The following is a 26199-nucleotide window of genomic DNA, read 5'->3' as shown; positions in this document are numbered from 1 at the left end:
GATACTGTAACATTGTATTATAAATGCTAAAATAATAAAGTATATTATTTTTAATTATGAAACATCAAAATTAATCATTCGTTGATATTATTTTAAAAAAAAAAGGGAATTGAAATTTGTAAACGTAAAACTAATAAAAGAGTGACAACAACATCTAATAGATTTCATACGTCTAGTTCACGTTTCTGGATTTTACTTCATCAGGAACGATCAATAACGCAAAATACAAATATTTTATATGTAAGATCATTTATATAGTTAATTTCGTTATCCTCTTTAGGCCGCATCAGGGAACCGTGTCTCCGTTTGAACTAAGCTTCTGAAACTGCTCTTAGGCCGTGAAGTGAGAGTGATAAAAGTATAATAAAAACAGAAATGAAGGACCCCGTCAAGATCCTCATAGATTTAAACAATACATATGTATGACCTAAATATAAGTGTAGCATTGAGTATATGTCTTAGTCTCTTAGTACATTTGTTTGTAAATGCGCTTATTCTATCTTTCATTTGAATAAAAAAAATATTTAATATAAATATGTATTTATTTGTTTGTTCAGATTGCACTTTTATAAATAATTCTTCTTCGTCTTCTACCTCTAAACTGTAAAATTAGCCTATGTATGCGTTAAATATACGGTCTATAAAGATTTAGTTCGATGGCACTTGTTAATAATCTAAAGGTAATAAAATGAACGATCCATAAAATAACGTGGCAATTACAATGGCTATTTCACAGTGATATCATGGTTACGTTCACTCGTAATGGTATCATACATGTACCTCCGTATGTGGTGTATAAGGTTCTAAATCATGTGTTTATAGCTTCTTTCAAACACTATTGACGACGTTGTTCAAACTACATGTACATATCACAAAACCGCAAATTTAATATAGTTAAAAAGATTATACGATATTGAAAATGCATTTTTTTCTATCAAAAATGTAGGGTCGTGTATTTGTAACTCTAAGTGTTTACCTAAAATGTATTGAATTGAAAAAGAATAGATCTGTTCTCAAATATTAGACAAAAGAAACATTTTCCGAAAAAAAATCCACATAATAACGTTTTGTCCTTTAATTCGTTTTTGGGGTGTCCGTTAAAATACCGCAAAAGTCCCCCTTAGTGCACTAAGAACAAAAAATTGCACTTAAGGACCTGATGGAATGATTCAATTGACACAAAAGACATTGCATATATAAGTCAACGTTTTAAAAATAAACAATTTCAAATTTTATAATCACATTTAGAAAGATATTTTATACTTTATCGACACGCGCCACACTCAGTTGACAGTAATATATAGAAATTCATGTTCGTTCAACCTTGACCCGTTTTGAATACACTAGTATACTTATTAAGAATGTATATATTTTGTTGTTTCATGTTGTTCTTATTTTTTTATGGTATAGTTATTACTGCCATATCTATTTTGCTTTTCTAACTGTTATAGTTTTTACTTCTATGTAAGAGTGTATTTTCTTCTTATTTTTGTTTCTTTTAATTTCGTTTGCTTGTTCCGTAAGTTCACTTTTTTAAGTTCTGTAGAAATGTTTCATAAAGATATTTTGAAATAGTAAAAAATGTATAGAGATTTTATTTTAACCAACACATACTGATATAATAGAAGATATAAACATATTTCGCAAAGTATAATAGTTTATTACATTTTTGTTGAGCCTTCCGACTTTTGTTGCAATAGCTATGATCTACAAACCACAAAACATTACTCTGTGTGTAAAGTGTTTGAAACTTTAATTACTTTCTTAACTATCCTGGATTTCTAATAAACTAGGACAGAAGCTTGTTTATGATTAAGATAGCTTAAAATTTTTTTTATCCGTATTTTTATTTATAACTGATTTTTTTGGTTGTCAAGTTCTGTAAGCTGATATACATGCACTCTGGTTAGAGTTTAAAAAAAAACACATTTTCCAGTCGGGGCCTTTTATTGATCGGTCGACTACATGGAAGGGGTTTTCTCGTTAATGAAGGCCGGATTGTTGCCTATAATTGCTTATATCCACTTCAGTTTAGGAGGTTGAGCGTACACACACATGCATGCTTATCACGTACGCCATCTTCTTTCTGTGAAAATTCCAAGTCAGTGGCTTGTAGTTCAGTGGTTTCCGTTGGTTCATGTCTGGCATATTATTTTATTTTTGTTTTTGTAAATTGTTGTTTTTTCTAGATAAGGCCGTTAGTTTTCCAATTTAATTGTTCAAAATTTGTTTATGTTGGGACCTTTTATATATATATATATATATAATACCCTATTATAAGGTATGGTCGCCTAATATAGCTTATATGTGTACATCCAATTAATTTGATGGATAGTTGTATAATTGCAAATCATATCACTTCTCCTTAAATTTTTTTTTATTGAAAATGAGTTTTGATAAGTTGGACAAGCGATTGTACAGGAAAGGCCCAAGTGATAGTACAGTAAACTCGTAAGCGAATGTACAGTCAATTAATTTATCAGATATTGAAAAAAATATAATTTGTGAATCCCTACTGGTGCAATGGATTTTAAACTTTCAGACAGGTAAGACCTTAAAACAGAAATAGTACTTTTAAAATTTCTGGACTTAACGATGTGTATTTCAATGATTATTGACATTTTTATCGCTGTTGTGTGACAGTTCTGATCGATATATTAAAAGCTCCTCCATTCGACGAAAAACGTGTGTATGCATACGTCGTTTATTATTTGATTGGTTCATATATACATATAGAATGTTTTGAATGTCTAGAAGAAACGTTATATAGAATCATTTGATTCATCATTGGAAAACTTTCCATGTTGCAACTTGTTATATTTTCGAATGTCGAAAATGTAGAAACCGTACAGTTCCGTTCCCATACAATATAATAATGATGTAATCGGGTTTTTAAGATCCCCACGGATGCCACAATCTCTTATGAAAGCGACTCCTGTGTTGTTAAGAAGGACATGAAATATCGGAAGATTTTTTTTCCTCAAATTATAATCAATCAAAATTTCCTTCTTAAAAGTAATCTTACAATTTCCCTTCAAACAAAATAAAAACTCTGACACCCACACAAAATCATTTTTTTAAATTATTCTTTCATCAAGTTGAAAATATACTACGCTAATCATTAAGTTTATTCTACAACTATCATAAACTTATCAATTAGTAACGATCAAATGACCATTGTTTATTGGATAAGGTTGACTGAACATTAATGCTTGGGAGTTTGCAATAAGCCTTCGGTCACGTGCCTGGCACATGGGATGCGCTGATAAAAAAGTAAGTCAATTTCAAAATTATGATATATATTGATACCCAAATTTATATTTATGAGTTATATACTTATATCTTCTCATATCCAAGTTTGTGGTCTAATAACAACGTTTTAATGTCCTTAGTGCAAAAACTTTGTTCTTAATGCACTAATGATTTGTATAGTCCTTCAGTGCACTAAGAAGTCCTTTGTGGTATTTCTACACACCGTACAAAATTTGGCTGTGATCAAAATGTTAAAAAAAAATTACCCATTTATTATAACAATTTTCAAATGTTTAAGATTAAATTATGCAAGGAAAAGTGTCTTTGTTTTCTGTCAAAATGATTTTTTTTGACATAAAGTTGTCGATAAATAAATTGGATACCCTGCATTTCAATAGCATATTATCAAATTGCTGAAAGATCACCTACATTTTCTTAACAGGGAATCCGTTATTATTGAAACCCCCTGTCCTTTAGGGTGAATGGGGTATAGAAATATGGTCACTTGGTCTTCTCCCGACCGGCAGTAAAACGCTTGCCGAAATGGGGCGTCCGTTTGGCTGTGCGGGATGTATCAAGTTCGCAGTCACGTCCGGTCAGAAGGGGGACGTGAAATCCGATGCCTCGTGTAAAGAGACTGCAACGCTCTTTGCACGTTAAGAACCCTTGCAACAACTCTTTTGAGGGGTCCGTAGGTGGCCTGTTGCAAGGCAAAATTTCTGTTCCTATACAAGGTATCCTCATTTTCCAGTGGCAGTCCAAATTTCCCTGACCATCATCCCAGATGGCCTCTATCGTATCAACCTACCTAGTGTATTTATTGTGAACTTGTTCTCGTCCTGAATATGCATGAAATATTTGCGACTGGACGTTAAGCAACAAACAATCAATCAATCATTCAATCAATCCCTGTCCTTAATAATTCAATTTGTCGTTCTGCATTATTTTGGCGTAAGAAAGACGCACACATTCAGGCTAACGCCATTAAACTGTTTAGAATATAGATATAGGAAGATGTGGTGTGAGTGCCAATGAGACAATTCTCCATCCAAATTACAATTAATGAAAGTAAACCATTGTAGGCTTATGTACGGCCTTCAACACGGAGCCTATGGTCGCAACGAACAACAAGCTATACAGGGCCCCAAAATTACTAGTGTAAAACCATTCAAACGGGAAAACCAACGGTTTAATAGTTTTATATTTTATATAAATTCCCAGATAGGTTTCTTCATTCGTGTCCCTTACACCCACACCAATAAGCTGTGATTTCTGTGTGAATAAATATTTTTAAAGTTTCAAATGAAGTGCATGGATGTAAGTAATGATAGGCAACCGCAATGCCTTCAACAATGAGAAGAATACATAACGTTTAATCGGCTTTAAATTGTCCCGCTTGATGATTATACGTTGTTGTTTCCTATAGAGAAATAAATTATCGATTTGAATTATTTTTTACATCATAAAAAAGGGTACAATATCATAAAATCAATTTTGTGAAAAACGATGAAAATTTATTGACCCGAATATAAATTTGAACCCCTCTTAATCTTTCCCTTGTTAACGAGCACACAATTCAAGGATCCCTAATGTTTTTAACTGTCTTTATAAAAGTTAGCACCGACGGTAAGCTTTACACTAGTAAGTTTGTCTTAAAGATAATTGGCTTTGTGTTATAACTGTCGTTACGTTGCTGTCTTGCGGACGAATACCCGAAATCTCTGTGTCATCATCAATCATACAGAAATGACTTTATATCGGGTTATTTAATACTCTGTTCTTTGCATAAAAATAATTCATCGTTAATCTGAGCATTGAAAGAATACTTCATATCACAAGCTATAAATATGGATACAAAAAAAAATCTAAGCGAAATTGATAATACCGCAAAGCATGAATAAATGTGTTGTATTTCAGTAAATAACACTTGTTTTCGTTTGATGTAAACATGTTGTAGCCCATCATGCATTGTTTCTTGTTTAGTGGATTGGTAAAAAAAGCGCCCCAAAAAAAAAAGTTCAAAATAAATTACGTCACACGTTAATACATTATAACAAATGCTCGGACATACGTATGGTAATTCATGCATATCCTAAAAGGTCGTGTTCTCGTCATTTATAAATGTTTTGTCAACACATATCTGTATTTCGATTTAGGATATGTTTAGGACGTCCTAACATAAAATTCGTCTGAGATAGATTCGAGACACAACTTAAGATTGTCTTAAGTTGATCTTTGGTCCGTCCTAAAATTGGTCTTATCTATGACTTAGGACGAATCTTAGGAGACTTTCGAGAACACCACCCCATAGCTCTACCGTTAAATAGTAATTATTATTAATGTTATTATTTTATTTTTTACGCTGTCTTAATTTGTAAATAATTATTAAGTATAATATGTATAGTATAGCGTCGTGTAAGTCGTTTTTGGGCTAGACATTGTTTGCTTTATAGTGTATTGAATAATTTTTTATTGCAATCAATTTATAATTCATTACAAGGAAAACTGAACTAAGTGGTCATCGCATACTAGACAGCTGATTGGATAAATATGATAGGCTGTTACGCCTACATTGATACTGATGTCCAATCGAATACCAGCAGACACCTGTCAGTAAAAACAAATTTCAAGCGTGGATAAATTAGAGATTTATTTGTGTATTCGATATTTGAAAAATAAGTTAAACTATTCGTTTAATCTTTTTTAGGTGAATTTCAAAAACTGTTTTTTTCACTTTCTTATGTGAAGGTATTTAAATATGAGCGTACCACATGTAACGGAATTTTACAAGCATTTTATATAGCGAATTGTGTTTTCCGGAAAGTACTATTTTCAATATTTCACAGATCTCTGAAAAAATTAGATCATACAGGTTTCATCTACCATGTGCATAAAAAGCACTATCAAATTTTATTTGTAAATTGTAAAAGATTAAGAATATTTTTGTATATGTACTAAATAATCTGAAATAAAACTAAACATATTTCTCTCGGCCTGAATTCAGTCGTAAGCAAATTTTCATACTTTTTTTTTATTTTTTTTTATCTATTTTGCAAATGACGAAGAATTCTCCTTACACTGTGATTCATTAATATTTAATATTACAAAATACAAGCGTGTACTACCAGGCAAGGAAATGAGTTTAATTAAAGTAACTAATCTAAGTGGTCATCGATGTGTAATATTTGACACTGGGCATTATTTGTGGACCAATGCAATAAAAATAATGTATACTATTAATCAAAATTAAATACTTTTGAATGTAACAATATGCTACAAATTCATTTGGTTCACTGAATTTTTATATTTTTTTTTTATCTGAATGAAAATGTAATAAACTGCTCCCGTTTAATATAAATAAGAAGATGTGGTATGTGTGCCAATGAAACAACTGTCCGTCAAGTCACATGGTATAATTTAATTAGAGGTCAAAAGTACGGCTCAGCACGGAGCTTTGGTCCTCATTGAACAGCAAGCTATAACGGTCCCTAAAATGACAATACAATTAAGATGGAAAACAAAAGCATAATCTATAAGTACGGTCATTTCGCTACGTTATTTCGTCAATTCCGAATTGCAAGTAAGCGTCTCACTGTTTATCAAAATGAGAAGTAACACTGGTGCCTAAAAAAATCTGATTCGAAACTGAAATATAAACCATTAGATTTTATCAGTTGTTTGATATTTTTTCTATGATATGATTAACTCCTGTATTTATTTCGTGCTAAAAATATAACGATACAAAAGATCAATGGAGTTATCGACATCGGTCTCTATATGTATATAATGGTCAATATAAACTGTCAATTAAATTTTTAAAATATACTTATATTGTTGTTGAATTTATTTAAAAAATAAAATGATGGTTTTTTTTAAATGTAATAATTCAACCCGGTTTAACCTTTTGAATTTTATATAAAAGATAAAACATGGAACTTCATTCATCATACGTCCATTACGTTCACGAATGGGTAACTGATATTAGAGTATAAGGCAGCATATCATTCGTTAATAAACTTCAGAAGAAAAAAAACGCAATTTGTAATCTGTGGTTTGAATTTTCGTCAGATGTGCCACTGACATAATGGCTGCATTATGGGTGAAATATTTGCCACTAGACGTTTAGTAAAACCCATTCAAATCCAAATCAAACCGCTCTATGTGATGCAAAAGAAACGTGACAAGCAGTGCTATCGAGGTATATGATCAGATTTTTTTCAGCCATCAGTGCACATGATAAATAATTATAAGTGATGCACGAAAAAAAAGGAGATGTAAGATATACGCAAATGAGACAGCAACCGAACTACGGAAATAACCGAAAACCATCTAAAGGGAGACGTGTCGACTTCAACAAAAGACAAATATTCCAACATTATGTCTTATAAGTGCTATAATCAATTATTTATTTCGGACAGAACTCGGACATCGTAGAGTCTATACATTTGTAACATATTAGACTTTTATGTTACGTATCGCATTGAAACATGAACGCGGACCTCGATGAGAACAAATGGATTGAAAGTTTGCAAGTTTACTATTTTATTTTCAACAGATTCACATTTCTTAAACCGTGCATGAATATTTTAATGTTTTTATTTAAATTTCTTAAATGTCACATCTATTGTTCATTCATTTGTTAACAATTGTGAAGCATGCGACTTTACTAAGAATACACACATTTAACTGAATTCGATAAAAGTTGATGAAAAAAACACGATCAATAAATAAAGTTTGTCTTGCTTTAGTGATTTACCTGTACAAAGCTCGGGTCTCAACGATGTTTAAAACGAATTGATGCCTGTTTGAAATAGTTTAACGGGGGCGTGGCCTAATAGTTTGACGTACATTACCAGCAACTTGATTTCAATTGATTCACCGCAAAGAAATCTATTTGACTGGCGTTAAAATGAATTGAAATGAATTGAAATGAATTAAAAATATTTTTTAATTTTTGTCAATCTTTATCAAATAACAATTAATCTCATTTAAATAGCGTTAACACGTTTTTGTCCGTTCAAGCTAAATTCGGGTTACTAGTGATTATGAGGGGTTTATTATCCCATTCAACAGGGAAGTTAGGAGAAACGAATGGAAAGAGGAGGAAAATTTAGATAGGTTTATTGAATGCCTGCGAGGACAGGCGAGTAAATTTATGACCGCAATTCCTCGACAGGAAAGAGATACTTTTGAATCCAATTCGCGTCACATGGAAAACAGGTTCAACCGAAAAGAGCCCCCATCCACTGCACGAAAAAAACTATCTGATTTAAGACAACACAATGAAAAGAATGAAGAGTTTGCTGAAGAAGTAAGACGATTAGTCTCAAGAGCATACCCAACAAGTAGTATCGAGTTACAAGAGGAACTTGCAGCGGAACACTTTTTGAAGGGCCACAAGAACGCCAAAATAGCATATGAAGCTTTAAACCACCAACCTAAGACTGTATCTTCAGCACTAGATATTGTTGTACAACTACAACACAATTATCATGCTACGTTGGGCAGGGATGTTGATTATAATACAAAACAAAGGACCAGACGCGTTACGTGGAAAGATGAAGAGGAAAAGAGTACTGACCAATATGAAGGGATGGACAGCGTTAGGCAGTTGGTAAATTCATTTCGGAAACCAGATAATCAAACATTACAGAATGAAATCAAAGCACTAAGAGATCTTTTAGAAAGGGCCATGCTGCATGATTCAAAACCAGCTACCTTGACAGCACAGTCAACGGGATGTTATTTTTGTGGCGATAAAAGCCATTTCAAACGTGATTGTCCAAAAAGATCACGATCCCCCAGCCCTATGAGAAGACAAGATACTGGTGCTGATTGTGAAAGGAGATATATTATCAAATTGGCAGAGGACAAGATTTACTCATTCCAATTCAAGTCAATGGCAATAAGGTCGATGCTATTGTTGATACAGGAGCAGATGTAACGGTACTTTCAAGATCCTTTGCAAATTGTATTGGTTTGAGCGGTACTACCGGTATAAAAGCTTGCTTATTGAATGCAGAAAATGGGAAAGAAATGGAGGCTGACATAAATATTGTTGCAAAGCTTCAACTGGGTAAAAAGGAGATAATTTGGAAAGTATGCATTGCCCCCATAAGAGATGATATTTTGATTGGAATAGACTTACTGAAAGAAGTAGATGGTATCATAATGGCCAAATAAGGTGATCTGCTGATAAATAATGAGCTGATACCAGGACGGTATCGAACAGAAAATGATTGCCAAATATCAAGAGTGACGGCTGAAATGGAACCCACTTTAGATACTTTAAAGCCCATGGACGAGACAGATGTATATGGAGGAGTTGAAAGTCTAAAAGAAAGTATTGTTGATGTTTTAGACCCAGCTTCCTTACAAGACAATAACAACACTGGGTCGGTTTTAGTGGAAACTCGCCTACAGGATAATCTTGAAAAAGATAAAGTTTCAGACATGGACGAGGTAAGTGCGATTGGTTCAAATGTGCCACATGAGCCGAGGACACAGGCTCCAGACTCAGGTGGGTTTGAGAACAAGAATATTAAGCTATCGCAAGAATTTGTTGTCGAAATTTCAGATGCTTATGATGCGGCTAACGACGATAAATCTGATAGTTCAAAGAAAGAGAATTCACTATTTGAAGACTATATCATATGTTCATTAGAACAGACGATACAAAGTTTAGATTCGGGCAAGAATTCAACCAAACAAGATGATGAATCAGAACAGAAGGAGATTATATCACGTGATTCGGGGACACTGAGTCCAGTCTCAAGTGGTAGTAAGACCCATGCAAACGTAACCAAGAAGATAGGGTCTCTCAATGATGCCTTAAATCCAAAGATTTCACCCAAGATGGATGACAGTTCAGATTCCAGTGAGTCGAGGACACAGGCTCCAGACTTACCTGGGAATCATCAGATGACAAAAGTAAAGCACCCACCTAAAATCAGTCGATATGGACGCAAAATAAACCAACCCTTACGTTTCAAAGATTGACAAAAACATTTGTGCCAAAAAATAAGAGATATTCTTATTGAGAACTGTCTGTTTATAAAGAAAAGGGGGGATAGTGGAACGGTTATTAGGTTCGGGATTGTGTACTTGTTTTTATGTTGTTCGTTCTATAAATAAAGTTTGAGTACTGCAGACGTCTCTTTGTCACAGCCAAGCTTTTTGTAGATCTCTGCTATTTGTGGTGCCAAATAGGACCCACGTTGCTTGAGAAGTGTTTCAGGCATCACATAACATTGTGTTAAACTCGCACGTCAATCTTTTGTCTGTCAAGTTTTGATCACTGTTTCTAATCATCTTCGGAAGGCCCCTTTTTTAATTTATAATTACCAATGGAAGTAGAAAGACCTTTTGTCTAACCTGTCTTTGTGTTATTTTTTATACGTCCGTCAATTTTGACGGGACTCATTATGGTATACAAATGTCCAGTGTCCGTCCGTCCGCCCGTCTGTCCGTCTGTCCGGTGTAAACATGTCGCACCGTAACTTGAGAACGACTTATCCAAATTTCATGAAACTTAACATAGTTGTTTCTTATGATAGTCAAATGATCTGTATACTCTTTTGTGAAAATAAGATTACAACTTTTTGAGTTACGGCACTTTGTAACTAAAACAGGGGTGTGTGTTTTTCACATGTCGCACCGTATCTCAAAAACGATTCTTGATTATGGCTTTAAACTTTAAATACTTCTTAGTTATATTAATCTTAATATCTGTATACTTTTTGGTGATGATTCAAAATTTAATTTTTGAGTTATTGAGTATTTTGTAAAAAAGGGGGAGGTTTTTTTGTGAAAATAAGATTACAACTTTTTGAGTTACAGCACTTTGTAACTAAAACAGGGGTGTGTTTTTTTCACATGTCTCACCATATCTCAAAAACGATTTATGATTATTACTTAAAACTTTACACATGTCTTTGTTATATTAATCTTAAGATCTGTATACGTTTTGGTGATGATTCAAAATTTCATTTTTGAGTTATTGAGTATTTTGTAAAAAAAAACAGGGGGGGGGGGGGGTTTACATGTCGCACCATATAAAAAAAAACGATTTATGATTATTGCTTAAAACTTTACACATGTCTTTGTTATATTAATATTAAGATCTGTATACGTTTTGGTGATGATTCAAAATTTCATTTTTGAGTTATTGAGTATTTTGTAAAAAAAAAAAGGGGGGAGGGTTACATGTCGCACCATATCTCAAAAACGATTTATGATTATTGCTTAAAACTTTACACACTTCTTTATATTAATCTAAAGATCTGTATACTTTTTGGTGATGATTCATTTTTATATTTTCGAGTTATTGAGTTTTTTGTAAAAAAAGAGTTTTTTTTCACATGTTGCTTAAAACTTAACAGGCTAATGTTGCGCCGGGTTTCCAAATACATCTTGTACAATGATGAATCTTCCTATTGAGCGGGAATAAGGAAGGAGTCAGGATATACTAAGCATGACATCCTGTACAACCCTGTGTTATTCAAAAAAGATTTATGTTTTTTCACAAGACGACGGGCGTATCATGCGCTCATGGCGCAGCTGTTTATTTAAATATTGATCAAGTCGAAATGCTATCTAAAACACTTACCACTCATTCAAAAAAGAAGGGTTTGACTTGTTTTTATCATACTGCTTTTATTACATTATAGATGTCGGTTTCCGTTCGATTCCGTTAAATACCAATTCCTCAGAGCAATTGGTACTTTGCGGAACGGAACGGAACGGAATAATAAATTAAAAAGTTTAAATCAGATTCAACTTGATTACTGTTTCTAATCCTCGTCGGCACGAGAGGTGGAAGGCCTCTTTTGAAAAATATAATTACCAATGGAAGGAGTAAGATTTTTTGTTTTTGTCTAAGCTGCCTTTGTTTTAAATTCTTAATTATTTATCTGGTCGGGAATGCTATCTAAAACACTTATTTCTTCTGCAAAAAGGGGTGTCAGACACATTTTTTTCATCATACTGCTTTTATTACATTATAAATGTCTGGTTCCGTTCGATTCCGTTAAATACCAATTCCTCAGAGCAATTGGTACTTTGCGGAACGGAACGGAACGGAATAATAAATTAAAAAGTTTAAATCAGATTCAACTTGATTACTGTTTCTAATTCTCGTCGGCACGAGAGGTGGAAGGCCTCTTTTAAAAAATATAATTACCAATGGAAGGAGTAAGATTTTTTGTTTTTGTCTAAGCTGCCTTTGTTTTAAATTCTTAATTATTTATCTGGTCGGGAATGCTATCTAAAACACTTATTTCTTCTGCAAAAAGGGGTGTCAGACACATTTTTTTTTATCATACTGCTTTTATTACATTATAAATGTCTGGTTCCGTTCGATTCCGTTAAATACCAATTCCTCAGAGCAATTGGTACTTTGCGGAACGGAACGGAACGGAATAATAAATTAAAAAGTTTAAATCAGATTCAACTTTATTACTGTTTCTAACCCTCGTCGGCACGAGAGGTGGAAGGCCTCTTTTAAAAAATATAATTACCAATGGAAGGAGTAAGACTTTTTGTCTAAGCTGCCTTTGTTTTAAATTCTTAATTATTTATCTGGTCGGGAATGCTATCTAAAACACTTATTTCTTCTGCAAAAAGGGGTGTCAGACACATTTTTTTTATCATACTGCTTTTATTACATTATAAATGTCTGGTTCCGTTCGATTCCGTTAAATACCAATTCCTCAGAGCAATTGGTACTTTGCGGAACGGAACGGAACGGAATAATAAATTAAAAAGTTTAAATCAAATTCAACTTGATTACTGTTTCTAACCCTCGTCGGCACGAGAGGTGGAAGGCCTCTTTTAAAAAATATAATTACCAATGGAAGAAGTAAGACTTTTTGTCTATCCGGCCTTTGTTTTAAATTCTTAATTATTTATCTGGTCGGGAATGCTATCTAAAACACTTATTTCTTCTGCAAAAAGGGGTGTCAGACACATTTTTTTCATCATACTGCTTTTATTACATTATAAATGTCTGGTTCCGTTCGATTCCGTTAAATACCAATTCCTCAGAGCAATTGGTACTTTGCGGAACGGAACGGAACGGAATAATAAATTAAAAAGTTTAAATCAGATTCAACTTGATTACTGTTTCTAATCCTCGTCGGCACGAGAGGTGGAAGGGCTCTTTTGAAAAATATAATTACCAATGGAAGGAGTAAGATTTTTTGTTTTTGTCTAAGCTGCCTTTGTTTTAAATTCTTAATTATTTATCTGGTCGGGAATGCTATCTAAAACACTTATTTCTTCTGCAAAAAGGGGTGTCAGACACATTTTTTTCATCATACTGCTTTTATTACATTATAAATGTCTGGTTCCGTTCGATTCCGTTAAATACCAATTCCTCAGAGCAATTGGTACTTTGCGGAACGGAACGGAACGGAATAATAAATTAAAAAGTTTAAATCGGATTCAACTTGATCACTGTTTCTAATCCTCGTCGGAATGAAAGGTGGAAGGTTTCTTTTAAAAAATATAATTACCAATGGAAGAAGTAAGACTTTTTGTCTATCCGGTCTTTGTGTTAAATTCTTAATTATTTATCTGGTCGGGAATGCTATCTAAAACACTTATTTCTTCTGCAAAAAGGGGTGTCAGACACATTTTTTTTATCATACTGCTTTTATTACATTATAAATGTCTGGTTCCGTTCGATTCCGTTAAATACCAATTCCTCAGAGCAATTGGTACTTTGCGGAACGGAACGGAACGGAATAATAAATTAAAAAGTTTAAATCAGATTCAACTTGATTACTGTTTCTAACCCTCGTCGGCACGAGAGGTGGAAGGTCTCTTTTAAAAAATATAATTACCAATGGAAGGAGTAAGACTTTTTGTCTAAGCTGCCTTTGTTTTAAATTCTTAATTATTTATCTGGTCGGGAATGCTATCTAAAACACTTATTTCTTCTGCAAAAAGGGGTGTCAGACACATTTTTTTCATCATACTGCTTTTATTACATTATAAATGTCTGGTTCCGTTCGATTCCGTTAAATACCAATTCCTCAGAGCAATTGGTACTTTGCGGAACGGAACGGAACGGAATAATAAATTAAAAGTTTAAATCGGATTCAACTTGATCACTGTTTCTAATCCTCGTCGGAATGAAAGGTGGAAGGCCTCTTTTAAAAAATATAATTACCAATGGAAGAAGTAAGACTTTTTGTCTATCCGGTCTTTGTGTTTAATTCTTAATTATTTATCTGGTCGGGAATGCTATCTAAAACACTTATTTCTTCTGCAAAAAGGGGTGTCAGACACATTTTTTTTATCATACTGCTTTTATTACATTATAAATGTCTGGTTCCGTTCGATTCCGTTAAATACCAATTCCTCAGAGCAATTGGTACTTTGCGGAACGGAACGGAACGGAATAATAAATTAAAAAGTTTAAATCAGATTCAACTTGATTACTGTTTCTAATCCTCGTCGGCACGAGAGGTGGAAGGCCTCTTTTGAAAAATATAAATTACCAATGGAAGGAGTAAGATTTTTTGTTTTTGTCTAAGCTGCCTTTGTTTTAAATTCTTAATTATTTATCTGGTCGGGAATGCTATCTAAAACACTTATTTCTTCTGCAAAAAGGGGTGTCAGACACATTTTTTTCATCATACTGCTTTTATTACATTATAAATGTCTGGTTCCGTTCGATTCCGTTAAATACCAATTCCTCAGAGCAATTGGTACTTTGCGGAACGGAACGGAACGGAATAATAAATTAAAAAGTTTAAATCAGATTCAACTTGATTACTGTTTCTAACCCTCGTCGGCACGAGAGGTGGAAGGTCTCTTTTAAAGAATATAATTACCAATGGAAGGAGTAAGGCTTTTTGTCTAAGCTGCCTTTGTTTTAAATTCTTAATTATTTATCTGGTCGGGAATGCTATCTAAAACACTTATTTCTTCTGCAAAAAGGGGTGTCAGACACATTTTTTTTATCATACTGCTTTTATTACATTATAAATGTCTGGTTCCGTTCGATTCCGTTAAATACCAATTCCTCAGAGCAATTGGTACTTTGCGGAACGGAACGGAACGGAATAATAAATTAAAAAGTTTAAATCAGATTCAACTTGATTACTGTTTCTAATCCTCCTCGGCACGAGAGGTGGAAGGCCTCTTTTAAAAAATATAATTACCAATGGAAGGAGTAAGACTTTTTGTCTAAGCTGCCTTTGTTTTAAATTCTTAATTATTTATTAGGTCGGGAATGCTATCTAAAACACTTATTTCTCGTGCAAAAAGGGGTGTCAGACAATTTTTGTTATCATACTGCTTTAATTACATTAAAGATGTCTGTTTCCGTTCGATTCCGTTAAATACCAATTCCTCAGAGCAATTGGTACTTTGCGGAACGGAACGGAACGGAATAATAAATTTAAAAAGTTAAAATCAGAACCAATGTTTCTAATCATCGTCGGAAAGGACGACGTGAGGTCAGTCTAGATATCATAATGCATGACTTGCAAATGCGTTAATTTCATGATAATTTATCAGGACAATCCGACATATTCATTTACAGAATAGTTCCCGATGTTATACATTATTGCACATTTCACCTGTGAAGATGAGATTAAGTATACATTTGTGTTATTTGTATATGGAAAACCGTAAAACACAGAAATTTTAAAGTTTGTTTTGTTTTAAAGATTTTTCGAAATTTTGATAAATGCCCCCTTTGGATACCTTAAATGAAATTCTGTTCCGTTCCGTTCCGTTCCGTTCCGTTCCGTAAAGTACCAATAGCCGAAAATAACAATGTCTTCATTTCCTTGTCAAATAAAAACTAATAGTCTATGTGTGAAATAAATCCTGAGTTTTCAATTTTCTGTCTTCATACAACAATAATAGGTGTTGTCAAAAGGTTATCAAATTTCATTAAAACTAAAAATGAAATGACAATACTTTGGGGAGAACAGTTTAATTTTTAAGTTCAGAAGAACTTTTATTTAACTTTATAAAAATATTACTAGATTTAGTATGACTGCCATTTAGACTATCCACCATAGATTTAGGATGAGAATGTTATAAACCACAGGTCACTGCATCATTTTTTTTTGTACATGGCCTTCAACAATGAGCATAATTTAAAAGAAGAAAAAAATGTAAGGAAAAAAAATAGGATATGATTTGAATTTTGTTTAAAATGTGTTTTCTTAGTAAATACCAAAAAATCAATATTTTAATAGCTGTAGAATTAGCAGTAAATGGTAAACATTTCTTTTGTTGTTCATTTTAACCTCATCTTCACTCAATAATACACCTTAACATTCCTTCCTATTAAATGTATTTCTTTGTTGACACAAAATCATTTGACATCGTAATTCTTCTTGTATTTTATTTGCAATATTTTTCTTGCTTGAATGTGTGTATCTCTCATATTCTGCTGTCCCAAATAGATTGTTTTTTTTATAAAAATTGTCAGTATGAAAAAATGGACAAGTAAATCAGATAACAAATACATATGTAAAGAATTGTATACATGTATATAACACCCAAAAAAAGATGGGTAACAACTCAAGGGGCCATTCATACGTAATTAGATGAAAGAAACTGACGATGTAATGGCAAAAAAATGCAAACAACAGACAGACAAAAAAAGTCCACAAAACACAACACACACCCTGTATTTGTTGGGGTCTTTGGTGGAGAGATGTCTCTTTGGCAATCATACCACATCCTCTTATTTCTATGTTTGCTTATTTGTTGTGAAGGTTTTAGGATTCCTGCATAGACTCTTTCAAAATTTAAAGGCTTCAATTTGATTGGTTGATGAAATAATAACTAGAACTGAAAGTAGATTGGAGATTTGTCAGATACACTTGTATGGAAAATGTGGACACATACATGTCATCTGTATTCAAATCAAATGCAAGAACTAATAATACATTTAAATTATCAAAAAAGTAAAATTTAATTTGTTTTCTGTCTCATAATTTAGTCTACCTGCCCTTAATTCGCAATTCACACATTTTCTAGTGCTAAGGGTGATAAGAATAAATAGTAAGAATGTTTTCTCAGGAAAAAAGTATGTGCATGCATTCAGGGTTGAATAGCAGCTACTCTTTTCTGGATTAAACAATTATCGCTATTGGATATTATGAGTTTGATCACATAATGAGCTTGGTTGCTTGTTGCAGAGGGACATGTATGTGGTATATTTGAGGAAAAAGCGTCTTTAAATTTTTATTAACACAATTTACTAACCTTTCATGTATATACACAAGTCATTTAGTTTATTTATGTTTGTATATATGCCCTACTACATAGTGATGGGGGCAATATGTTTTCTAGTCTGTGCATCTGTCAGTTCCAATGTATTTTGCTTTTACCTTATCTGTCTTGATTGTTTGTCCAACAAAAAATTTGGTCATACTGTTCTTATGAACTTCTAAACAGAATGACTCGGTACATGTATTTGGTCTGACAGAAGCTTGATAATGTTGAGTTATAACCTTTTAGCACTAGACCTGTCAGACTTCTACTTTCATATTTACCAATCCTTTGAATTGTTCAATATGTTAAATGAAGCAAATATTGTTGTCATAATTTCCTTAGGATTAACTACAAATGACTTCACTTTATATTTGGCCAGGCTTTACTTCCTGTTATCTTCATAGAGACTTTTTTGGGGACCTATGGAGTCTTGGTATACAGGCATAACAATGAATACCCCCTGCCTCTTCAAGCAGCTGTTCTTTTTATATTGGTTCAAACAGTTATTTAGTAATAACTGTCTATTAAAAGCCACCCTTGTTACCAATCATTGGATAGGATTTAATATTATACAAATCATATCAGATTTAAGACTGCATAATTATAATTAGTAAAAAGATCATGTAGACAGACAAAGTTTTTTTTTATGCCCCACCTACGATAGTAGAGGGGCATTATGTTTTCTGGTCTGTTCCTCCGTTTGTTCGTCTGTTCGCCCCGCTCCAGGTTTGAGTTTTTGATCAATGTAGTTTTTAATGAAGCTGAAGTTCAATCAACTTGAAACTTAGTACACTTGTTGCTTATGATATGATCTTTCTAATTTAAAGCCAAATTACACTTTTCGCCCAAATTTCATGGTCCACTGAACAAAGAAAATGAAAGAGAGTTTCAGGTTAAAGTTTTTGGTCGAGGTATTTTTTGGTCAAGCTGAAGTCCAATCAACTTGAAACTTAGTACACTTGTTGCTTATGATATCATATTTCTAGAGTGTTGACCCCTAATTTCACGGTCCACTGGACATAGAAAACAAAAGTTGGAGTTTTAGGTTAAATTTTTTGGTCAAGGTAGTTTTTTATGAAGTTGAAGACCAAACAACTTGAAACTTAGTACACATGTTCCCTATATGGTATGATCTTTCTAATTTTAATGCAAAATTAGATTTTTACCCAATGTCACAGTCCATTGAACATTGAAAATGAAAGTGCAAGTGGGGCATCCATTTACTAAGGACACATTCTTGTTTAAACTTTGATCATCAATGCAAACCTTTTTATTGTTTTTAGCACTACTGTTTGATTCTGAGATTTAATAGTTTTTGCACCTTTTAATATTTTTGTGCACTGAATGAAGGTAAATAAATATGAATACTGAATAAAAAGCAATACTACAACAGATTTTACTTTTTAGAATTAGTATATTTCTGCTGATACAGCAAATACATGTACAATGTTTTCTCAATTTTACACTATGTATAAGGTTCACTAGATACAAAACATACAAAACAATTCATTTATTGTACCCTTGACAATTTATAATATAAGATAAATAGATTTGGTTTTGTTTTTATCATATCATTTCCGTTACAAGGAAAAAGTTCTTCACTATTCACAGATTTTATGTCATGATATATAAATAAGAAGATGTGGTGTTATTGACAATGAGACAGAGACACTCACACATCATGACAGGAGTTAACAAAAATAGGTCACCATATTGTCTTCAATAATGAGCAAAACCAATACTGCATAGTCAGCTATTAAAGGCACTGAAAGACAAATGTAAAACAATTCAAACCAGAAAACTAATGGCTTGGTTTAAATTTATTTTGTGTTCCAGTACAAACTGTCTCCCTGCATCCTTAAACTGATATGATCATTGTGTTTATTTAGAATTGTACACCTACCCGTATGTACATTATTCAACCCCTAGAAATATGTAAATTTTATTATTTATTCCATTGTGTTAGCTGCAAAGCTCAATGTGGGTCTCATTGGGGTCTAAGCGTGACAGGGGATTGCTGATATTTTGTTAGCGTGACACGTGAAAGTCAAGTTATTGTGGCGTGAAAACAGGAAATAAAGTCTAGCTGGACACAGGAAATTACAAAAAAATGAGAATTGCTTACATACAGAGTGTAGGCAGGATACGGGAATCTGACAAAACAGTAAGTGGGATCTGGGATTGGAACCCCCCAATGAGACCCCCCTCAATGTCCTAATGTAGATTATCAAGTATAAACACAAGTGATACATATACCAGTGTGAGTTTTTTATATGTTGCACACTAACTTTAGTATGCATAGATTAAATAACAACACACGTTGCACTGTTATTGGAATTGGTGACGGTAGACACACCTTTGATATTTTTTATTATTGGTAATTCGTATATTTTCCGTCTGATCTTACTGCCTAATATTTTTGAGTATCAACGTACTGGCTGTATCAATGAAAATATTAGGCAATGCATTGTGTGACGCAAGATATTCCACATGATATAGTCAGTATCAAAAACTAAACTACCTATTATTTCATATATATCTGGTTTGTTGTTCCAGAGTCATGGGACTTACAAAAGCCATTTATATTAAAAGCAATATTTATAGCTATGGATATCCTCATGCATGTATTTTTAACTTCTGAAAAGATACTTTCTGGATATTTTATTTTATTCTCGCAAAAATATCTGCACAAGACTATCATGCTCTGTTGATGCAACTGTTTATTATAACACTGATGCAACAGTTATTTAAAAAACATTGGTCCAACAGCTATTTAAAAACATTTGTCCAACAGTTATTTAAAAACATTGGTTCAACAGCTATTTTTAAAAATTGGTCCAACAGCTATTTAAAAACATTGGTCCAACAGTTATTTAAAAACATTGGTCCAACAGCTATTTAAAAAAATTGGTCCAACAGCTATTTAAAAACATTGGTCCAACAGTTATTTAAAAACATTGGTCCATCAGCTATTTAAAAACATTGGTCCAATAGTTATTTAAAAACATTGGTCCAACAGCTATTTAAAAACATTGGTCCAATAGTTATTTAAAAACATTGGTCCAACAGCTATTTAAAAAAATTGGTCCAACAGCTATTTAAAAACATTGGTCCAATAGTTATTTAAAATATTGGTCCAACAGCTATTTAAAAACATTGGTCCAATAGTTATTTAAAACATTGGTCCAACAGCTATTTAAAAACATTGATCCAACAGTTAATTATAATGTGAGTGAAACTATTTATTATTATGTGTTGTCAAGTTACATAAAATGGTATCAACACATGTCAAATATTGTTAGGTGTGAGATGAAATGGCTTTGATGAGGTATGTTTTATATCAATTTAGGCAATGTTTCAACGTATTAAAATTTACAGCTATAAAAAAGAATTTACCTTTTTGAAAGAAACTGTTAAACACATGGAAGTTTTCTAATTACCGGTAAAATGAAATAATTTACTTTAACAGCTACGTTGACCCACAAGTATGTGAGTGTGGATGTAGATTTTAATGGTCGAAGTGATCGACCAGAATGGGCCACAGCCAGGTACCATGCATACTATAGTCCTCATTGTGCTTGGGAGCTAGAACTTCAGTGGGTGGTGGCTACTGGCAGTATACTGGCTGAACTGGTAAATAATATTTTCTGTATATCATTAATTCATTAGATATTCACCAAGAGATATTATCACTTTTTTCAAAGTTTCATTATTCAAGTTTGTTTGAACATAGTAAGTTTATAAATATCCTGGTCAATGTTATATAATATAAAGATGCATCCAGATACATTAACATAATTAATTAATAAAAGGGTTAAAAAATGTAATGATTACTTTATACATTGCATACAGATTCAGATTCAACAGTTTATTAAAGTCTCACCACATACAACATGATTAAAACAAAATTAATTAAACAGTAAACATAGTTAAAACAATTAGATATATTTATGAGCCATTCTTAAAAGAATTATGAGAGACCATTAAAATACATATAATACTTATTCATTTTATAAAATACTACAAATACTGTAGTTAATGATATAAAATACATACATCAGAACTGCTTTTCTGGATATACCTTCATCAGCAATGCTCCACAGCCAAATATTAAAAAGTCAGGATTGTAAAAGAAGCAATTCAATATAACGTTAAATTTACAAGATACAGCTTGGTGCCAAAAGTTAATTATGTAAAACTTGAAATTCTCCAAAAATTGATAGATACATTCCTATATTGTCACAGGTATCAACTTGGTATAGAAAAGCAAGACCTTGTGGTTTTCAGTTCCTACCTGTTCCTGTTGATCCATTTGCCTTGCCCACAGCACCTGATTCTGATCCTTTGAGAGGACCAATATTCTTACCCTTAAATATTGCATGCATGTCTAATGGGGGCAAAGGTATTTTCCATGGTAAGAAATTATATGGAGTGTTTATGGAATCTAAATGTAAACAATCTTAAGCTTATACATATTATGCTAAAGCAGTTATAACAACAAGACTTTAGGCTTTGCTGCAGTAATTAAATGAAATTGACATGTTTCAGTGCAGAGGGCGAATGAAAATTAGAAAATACAGAGTTCAAATAAAAATATACCAGTTGGGTTTGATTATTGAAATCAAGTTTAGCTGACCAGGTATGCATTTAAAGTCAGTTCTAAATAACAACATTATTCTACATATACATGCAAAGTATGGCATATCATCATCAGTCTAATTATGTTTTCCATCTTATTAGAAGACTAAAATAATTCTGTATTTTCAGTCATTACTTATGAGTTGCTTATAATTTTGATTTTCTCTTTAAGGTGGTACTTAACACCTGAAATAAAATTAACTTGGCTCGTTTAAATTTTTCTTAAAATTTTGACAAAGTATTTACTTTGACCCTTTGACAAAAATACAAAAAAATCAAAAAAATTGAACCAACTGTTTAATCAAAAAAATTACACTAGTTATATAGAAGTTTGACAAACACTTATTTTGATCATTGAGAAGCTTAATATTTCCTTAAGAACACAACGTCATTAAAACGTTCTGCTGATTTTACAGAGTTATCTCCCTGTAGTGTTAGGTACCACCTTAAATTAGATTTTGATTAGCATTTTGAAAAAGTATATGATAGTGAAATCTCAGTTTACACCAAATAATTTATTCAATAGATTAGGCATCTCCAAGGACATAAAGTATTTGAGAATTTTTCTGAGTACTAGTTGAATGAATAGTTTACAATGATGAATATTCTTCTCAGTTTATAACCTTTCAGCAATTATTGTAAACATTAGATTGCCTATCATTACCAATCTCTTCTCTATATTTATATTTTTAGGCTATGACCAGGATATAAAGACACAAAAGTTGAAGCACTTCCAACAGTCAATTATTAAAAGGTAATTCACAACTCTTACAGTTTCAGATGTTAGGCTTAATTTGCAATGAACAATTAAACAAAATGCCTAAATGAAGTAAACATTTATAACATATACATTTTTATCCCCCATTTATGGGTATTATGTTGTTTGATCTACATCCGTCCGTCTGTCCATTCATCCCACTTCAGGTTTAATTAGGTTTTTGGTCCAGGTAGTTTTTGATGAAGTTGAAGTCCAATCAACTTGAAAGTAAGTAAACATGTACCATATAATATTGTCCTTCTAATTTTAATAATAAATAAATTAGAGATTTTATCCCATTTTCACGGTCCACTGAACATAGAAAATGATAGTGTGGATAAGGCATCTGTGTACTTAGGACACATTCTTATAAATAAATTTTGATGTTTTTACTGTCTTCTGATTGGTTAAAATTATTAGTTTTATTTTCAATGTTGTCAATTTTGATGGCGACACGCCCACTCTGACGTTGTGTATTTATAAGCCAACATGTGTGTACGTTGTTATTGTTAACATAAATAATATGAAAAGGTCTTTCAGTCTTATTTTTGATAAGAAATTTATTTATAATGAATGGCAATAATTTATTTTGATTTTATTGAACCATAAAACTAATTTTTGACTCTACACATTTTATATAATCCGCTTCGCGGAATTATTCAATGTCTAGAGTCAAAAATTAGTTTTATGGTTCAATAAATTCAAAATAAATAATAGCCATTCATTAAGTATTTGCCTAATTTTATATGAGTGATTGCTTTGGTGAATGTCCTGTCAGTGCCAAAAAGAAATAAAATACTTGCATTTTTTATTCTTACAATTATTAGCAACAAGTTCATTTGTTAAAAATGTATTGTATAAAGGTTCATCATATAAAACTGTTGGAGATTACTTTTATAAAGATAAAACTCAATTCTTAAATCAAAGGACTGTTTTCTCCAGTAAGAAAAATTGTACAGTTTGAATTTTATTTTTCTCCTTTTGAAAAATAAATACGGTCAAAACTATATATTCAAGATACTTTAATTAAATTATCTTAAGTCATAACCTTGTGTGTATTTTATATTTTGATTTCAGATATGGTTTCATGCCTTTTTCTGTGATGGCTAAACCTTCAGGATACCCCCCTAGTCCAAATCCATCCTCCTCTGGGTCTTCACCTAGTCAGAACGAAGAACAATATGTACACTGCTCTGGAGGAATGTTTGTATTGATAGAGGACAGTCAAACAACCTCTCCTACAATGAAGGAGGCCCCGTTTGTGTACGGTCACAAGAAAAAGTCAGCATCACAGTTACGGAAAGATTATATAGCACGCCAAACAAGTCGCACAAATCAACATGATGATCAACATTGGAATAAAATTGGGTTTTTGTGGTCGTGGAATTATATGTTGTCCAAAAAGTGGCGGACATCGCACACAGGGGATGAACATTTTCAGGACAAAATGTTGGCAGATTTCCGTGAGTTTTGTTCCAACAAAGATGACAGATTGAAAGAATACTGGCATGATTATAAATTAGACAATCCTGTGTGATAATCTATTGTGATGAAGTAACACAAGATGTCCAGGCATTAGTTGGTGCATTATGGACATTTGAAATACATATCATTTCAAAATAGTGCTTATCCACTAAAACTAAACTATTAATAAGCTGTTCAATTACATTTTGATATGATGTGGATTTATTTTTACTATGTGGATATGTGAAGAAGTTGGATATAAATGTAAGTTTCAAGGAATCGTAGTTTTGTTTTTAAATTCGAAACAGGGACTCATAGATTTTCTTTTTGTTTAGTAAAAAAACTTAAAACATAAGAAAATTTGTTTATTTCTTTCATATGTGGAAGATATCCCAGGTCATCTTAGACAAGATGAAGAAAACTTATTTACCAAATTAGATTTTAGAAATATAATGAAAACACATTCATGTTTTAATTTTCTGAAACCAGTTGTTATGAAATTTTGTATATTTCAAATAAATTCAGTTATTTATCCACCAGCTTTTCAAACCTCCTTAATTATATTTGTCTTTTCTCCCTGTAGATTTTTATGTATAGATTTGCTACACAACTGATTTTTCCATAATTTTCTTGGGATATTCTATTAACATTTCAACATATTCAAATTCAAATAATAATTTTTAAGGAATTTTTGAAATATATGTTTGAATATATAAATTGATAGCAATAAATTATTTAAATGACATTTCAAGAACAAAGCTTCAAATAATCTATTTCATTATTTGGGTTACATCTGTAGAGTGGGGCGCTCATATTTGCCATGGACACAATTTCGCCGTTTTATGATTTCGAGTTGCAAAACTTCAAAGGATGGTTGAAATGGAAGAAATATGCCTGTAAATTATATTTTAAAACAAAGATGATTATTTTTGAAAATGAGACTAAGTTTCGGCACTTACCGCAAAAGACTGAAAAACGGAAATTTAGTTGATAGATATTGTTTAAAGCTGCAGTTATTTGGTTTTAATTAGATGTGTAAAAACCGTGAATATGTGTCCCCCATAGACAAAACATTAGGAAATTTCAAACACCCTTTAATCAAACTTTTCAGATGATTTTTCTCAAATCAAACACGTTTTAAAGCTAAGAATATTTTGCATGTGAAGTTATCTTCATATAGAAATATCAGTATACTTCAAAAACATGAAGACCTGAACATAAACCGAAGAAAAAATGGAAAGATGTGGCGAAAATGAGCACCCCACTCTATCACAGTTAAGAAAAAGTAAAAATTAGAATTGCTAAGATTATTTGCTCCTTACGTGGGAAATAAACCCACTTGTCATGTTTATGGTCTTGAGGGAGACCTCCATTCTGGTTTAAAAATTAAATACTTAAGGTCAATATCTTGAAATTGTTACATATACATTATGTTTCTTTTTATCGCATTCCTGCAAGAATGAAAATGGTTGTATTTGTTATGGAAAACATTAAAACTCAGATAATGTGAATTTATAATAATGTGTTTGGCAAGTGCAATGTATTGTGATGTTATTTGTTGAGTGATAACATGATATGTTTTTGATTTATATATATAATTGTTTGGAGTTAGAATGCTTCATTCAAATATGTTTTTGATTTATATATGTAATTGTTTGGAGTAAGAATGCTTCATTCAAATTGTTGTCTTTCATGAATAAATAAGTCAAATTTTGTTCCATTGTTTCTTTTGCTTTACCTATAAAAGATAGAAGTGATAACCAAAATGAGTCCCATTTTCCCTGTGAATTAAGTATAAGATGTTTTCATTTTATTTATTTCTTTAAAAAAGAAAACTGTAG

At 32.1% G+C, this 26199-nt stretch overlaps 1 protein-coding gene across 1 annotated transcript in view; it reads left to right on the top strand.

Moving 5' to 3' along the window:
- LOC134727401 (GATOR complex protein Iml1-like) overlaps positions 1-25846 on the top strand; it is a 104472-nt gene extending 78626 nt beyond the window's left edge. Inside the window, exons 36-40 of the mRNA XM_063591782.1 lie at positions 16473-16493; positions 20969-21132; positions 21745-21913; positions 22831-22891; positions 23972-25846. Of these exons, the coding sequence (XP_063447852.1) occupies positions 16473-16493; positions 20969-21132; positions 21745-21913; positions 22831-22891; positions 23972-24431 (875 nt within the window). The 3' untranslated portion in view covers positions 24432-25846. The remainder of the gene's footprint in view (positions 1-16472; positions 16494-20968; positions 21133-21744; positions 21914-22830; positions 22892-23971) is intronic.
- The last annotated feature ends 353 nt before the right edge of the window (positions 25847-26199 follow it).

Source organism: Mytilus trossulus, chromosome 8, assembly GCF_036588685.1.
Source record: "Mytilus trossulus isolate FHL-02 chromosome 8, PNRI_Mtr1.1.1.hap1, whole genome shotgun sequence".
Lineage (NCBI taxonomy): Eukaryota > Metazoa > Mollusca > Bivalvia > Mytilida > Mytilidae > Mytilus > Mytilus trossulus.
This window is presented reverse-complemented; position numbering and strand designations above follow the sequence as displayed.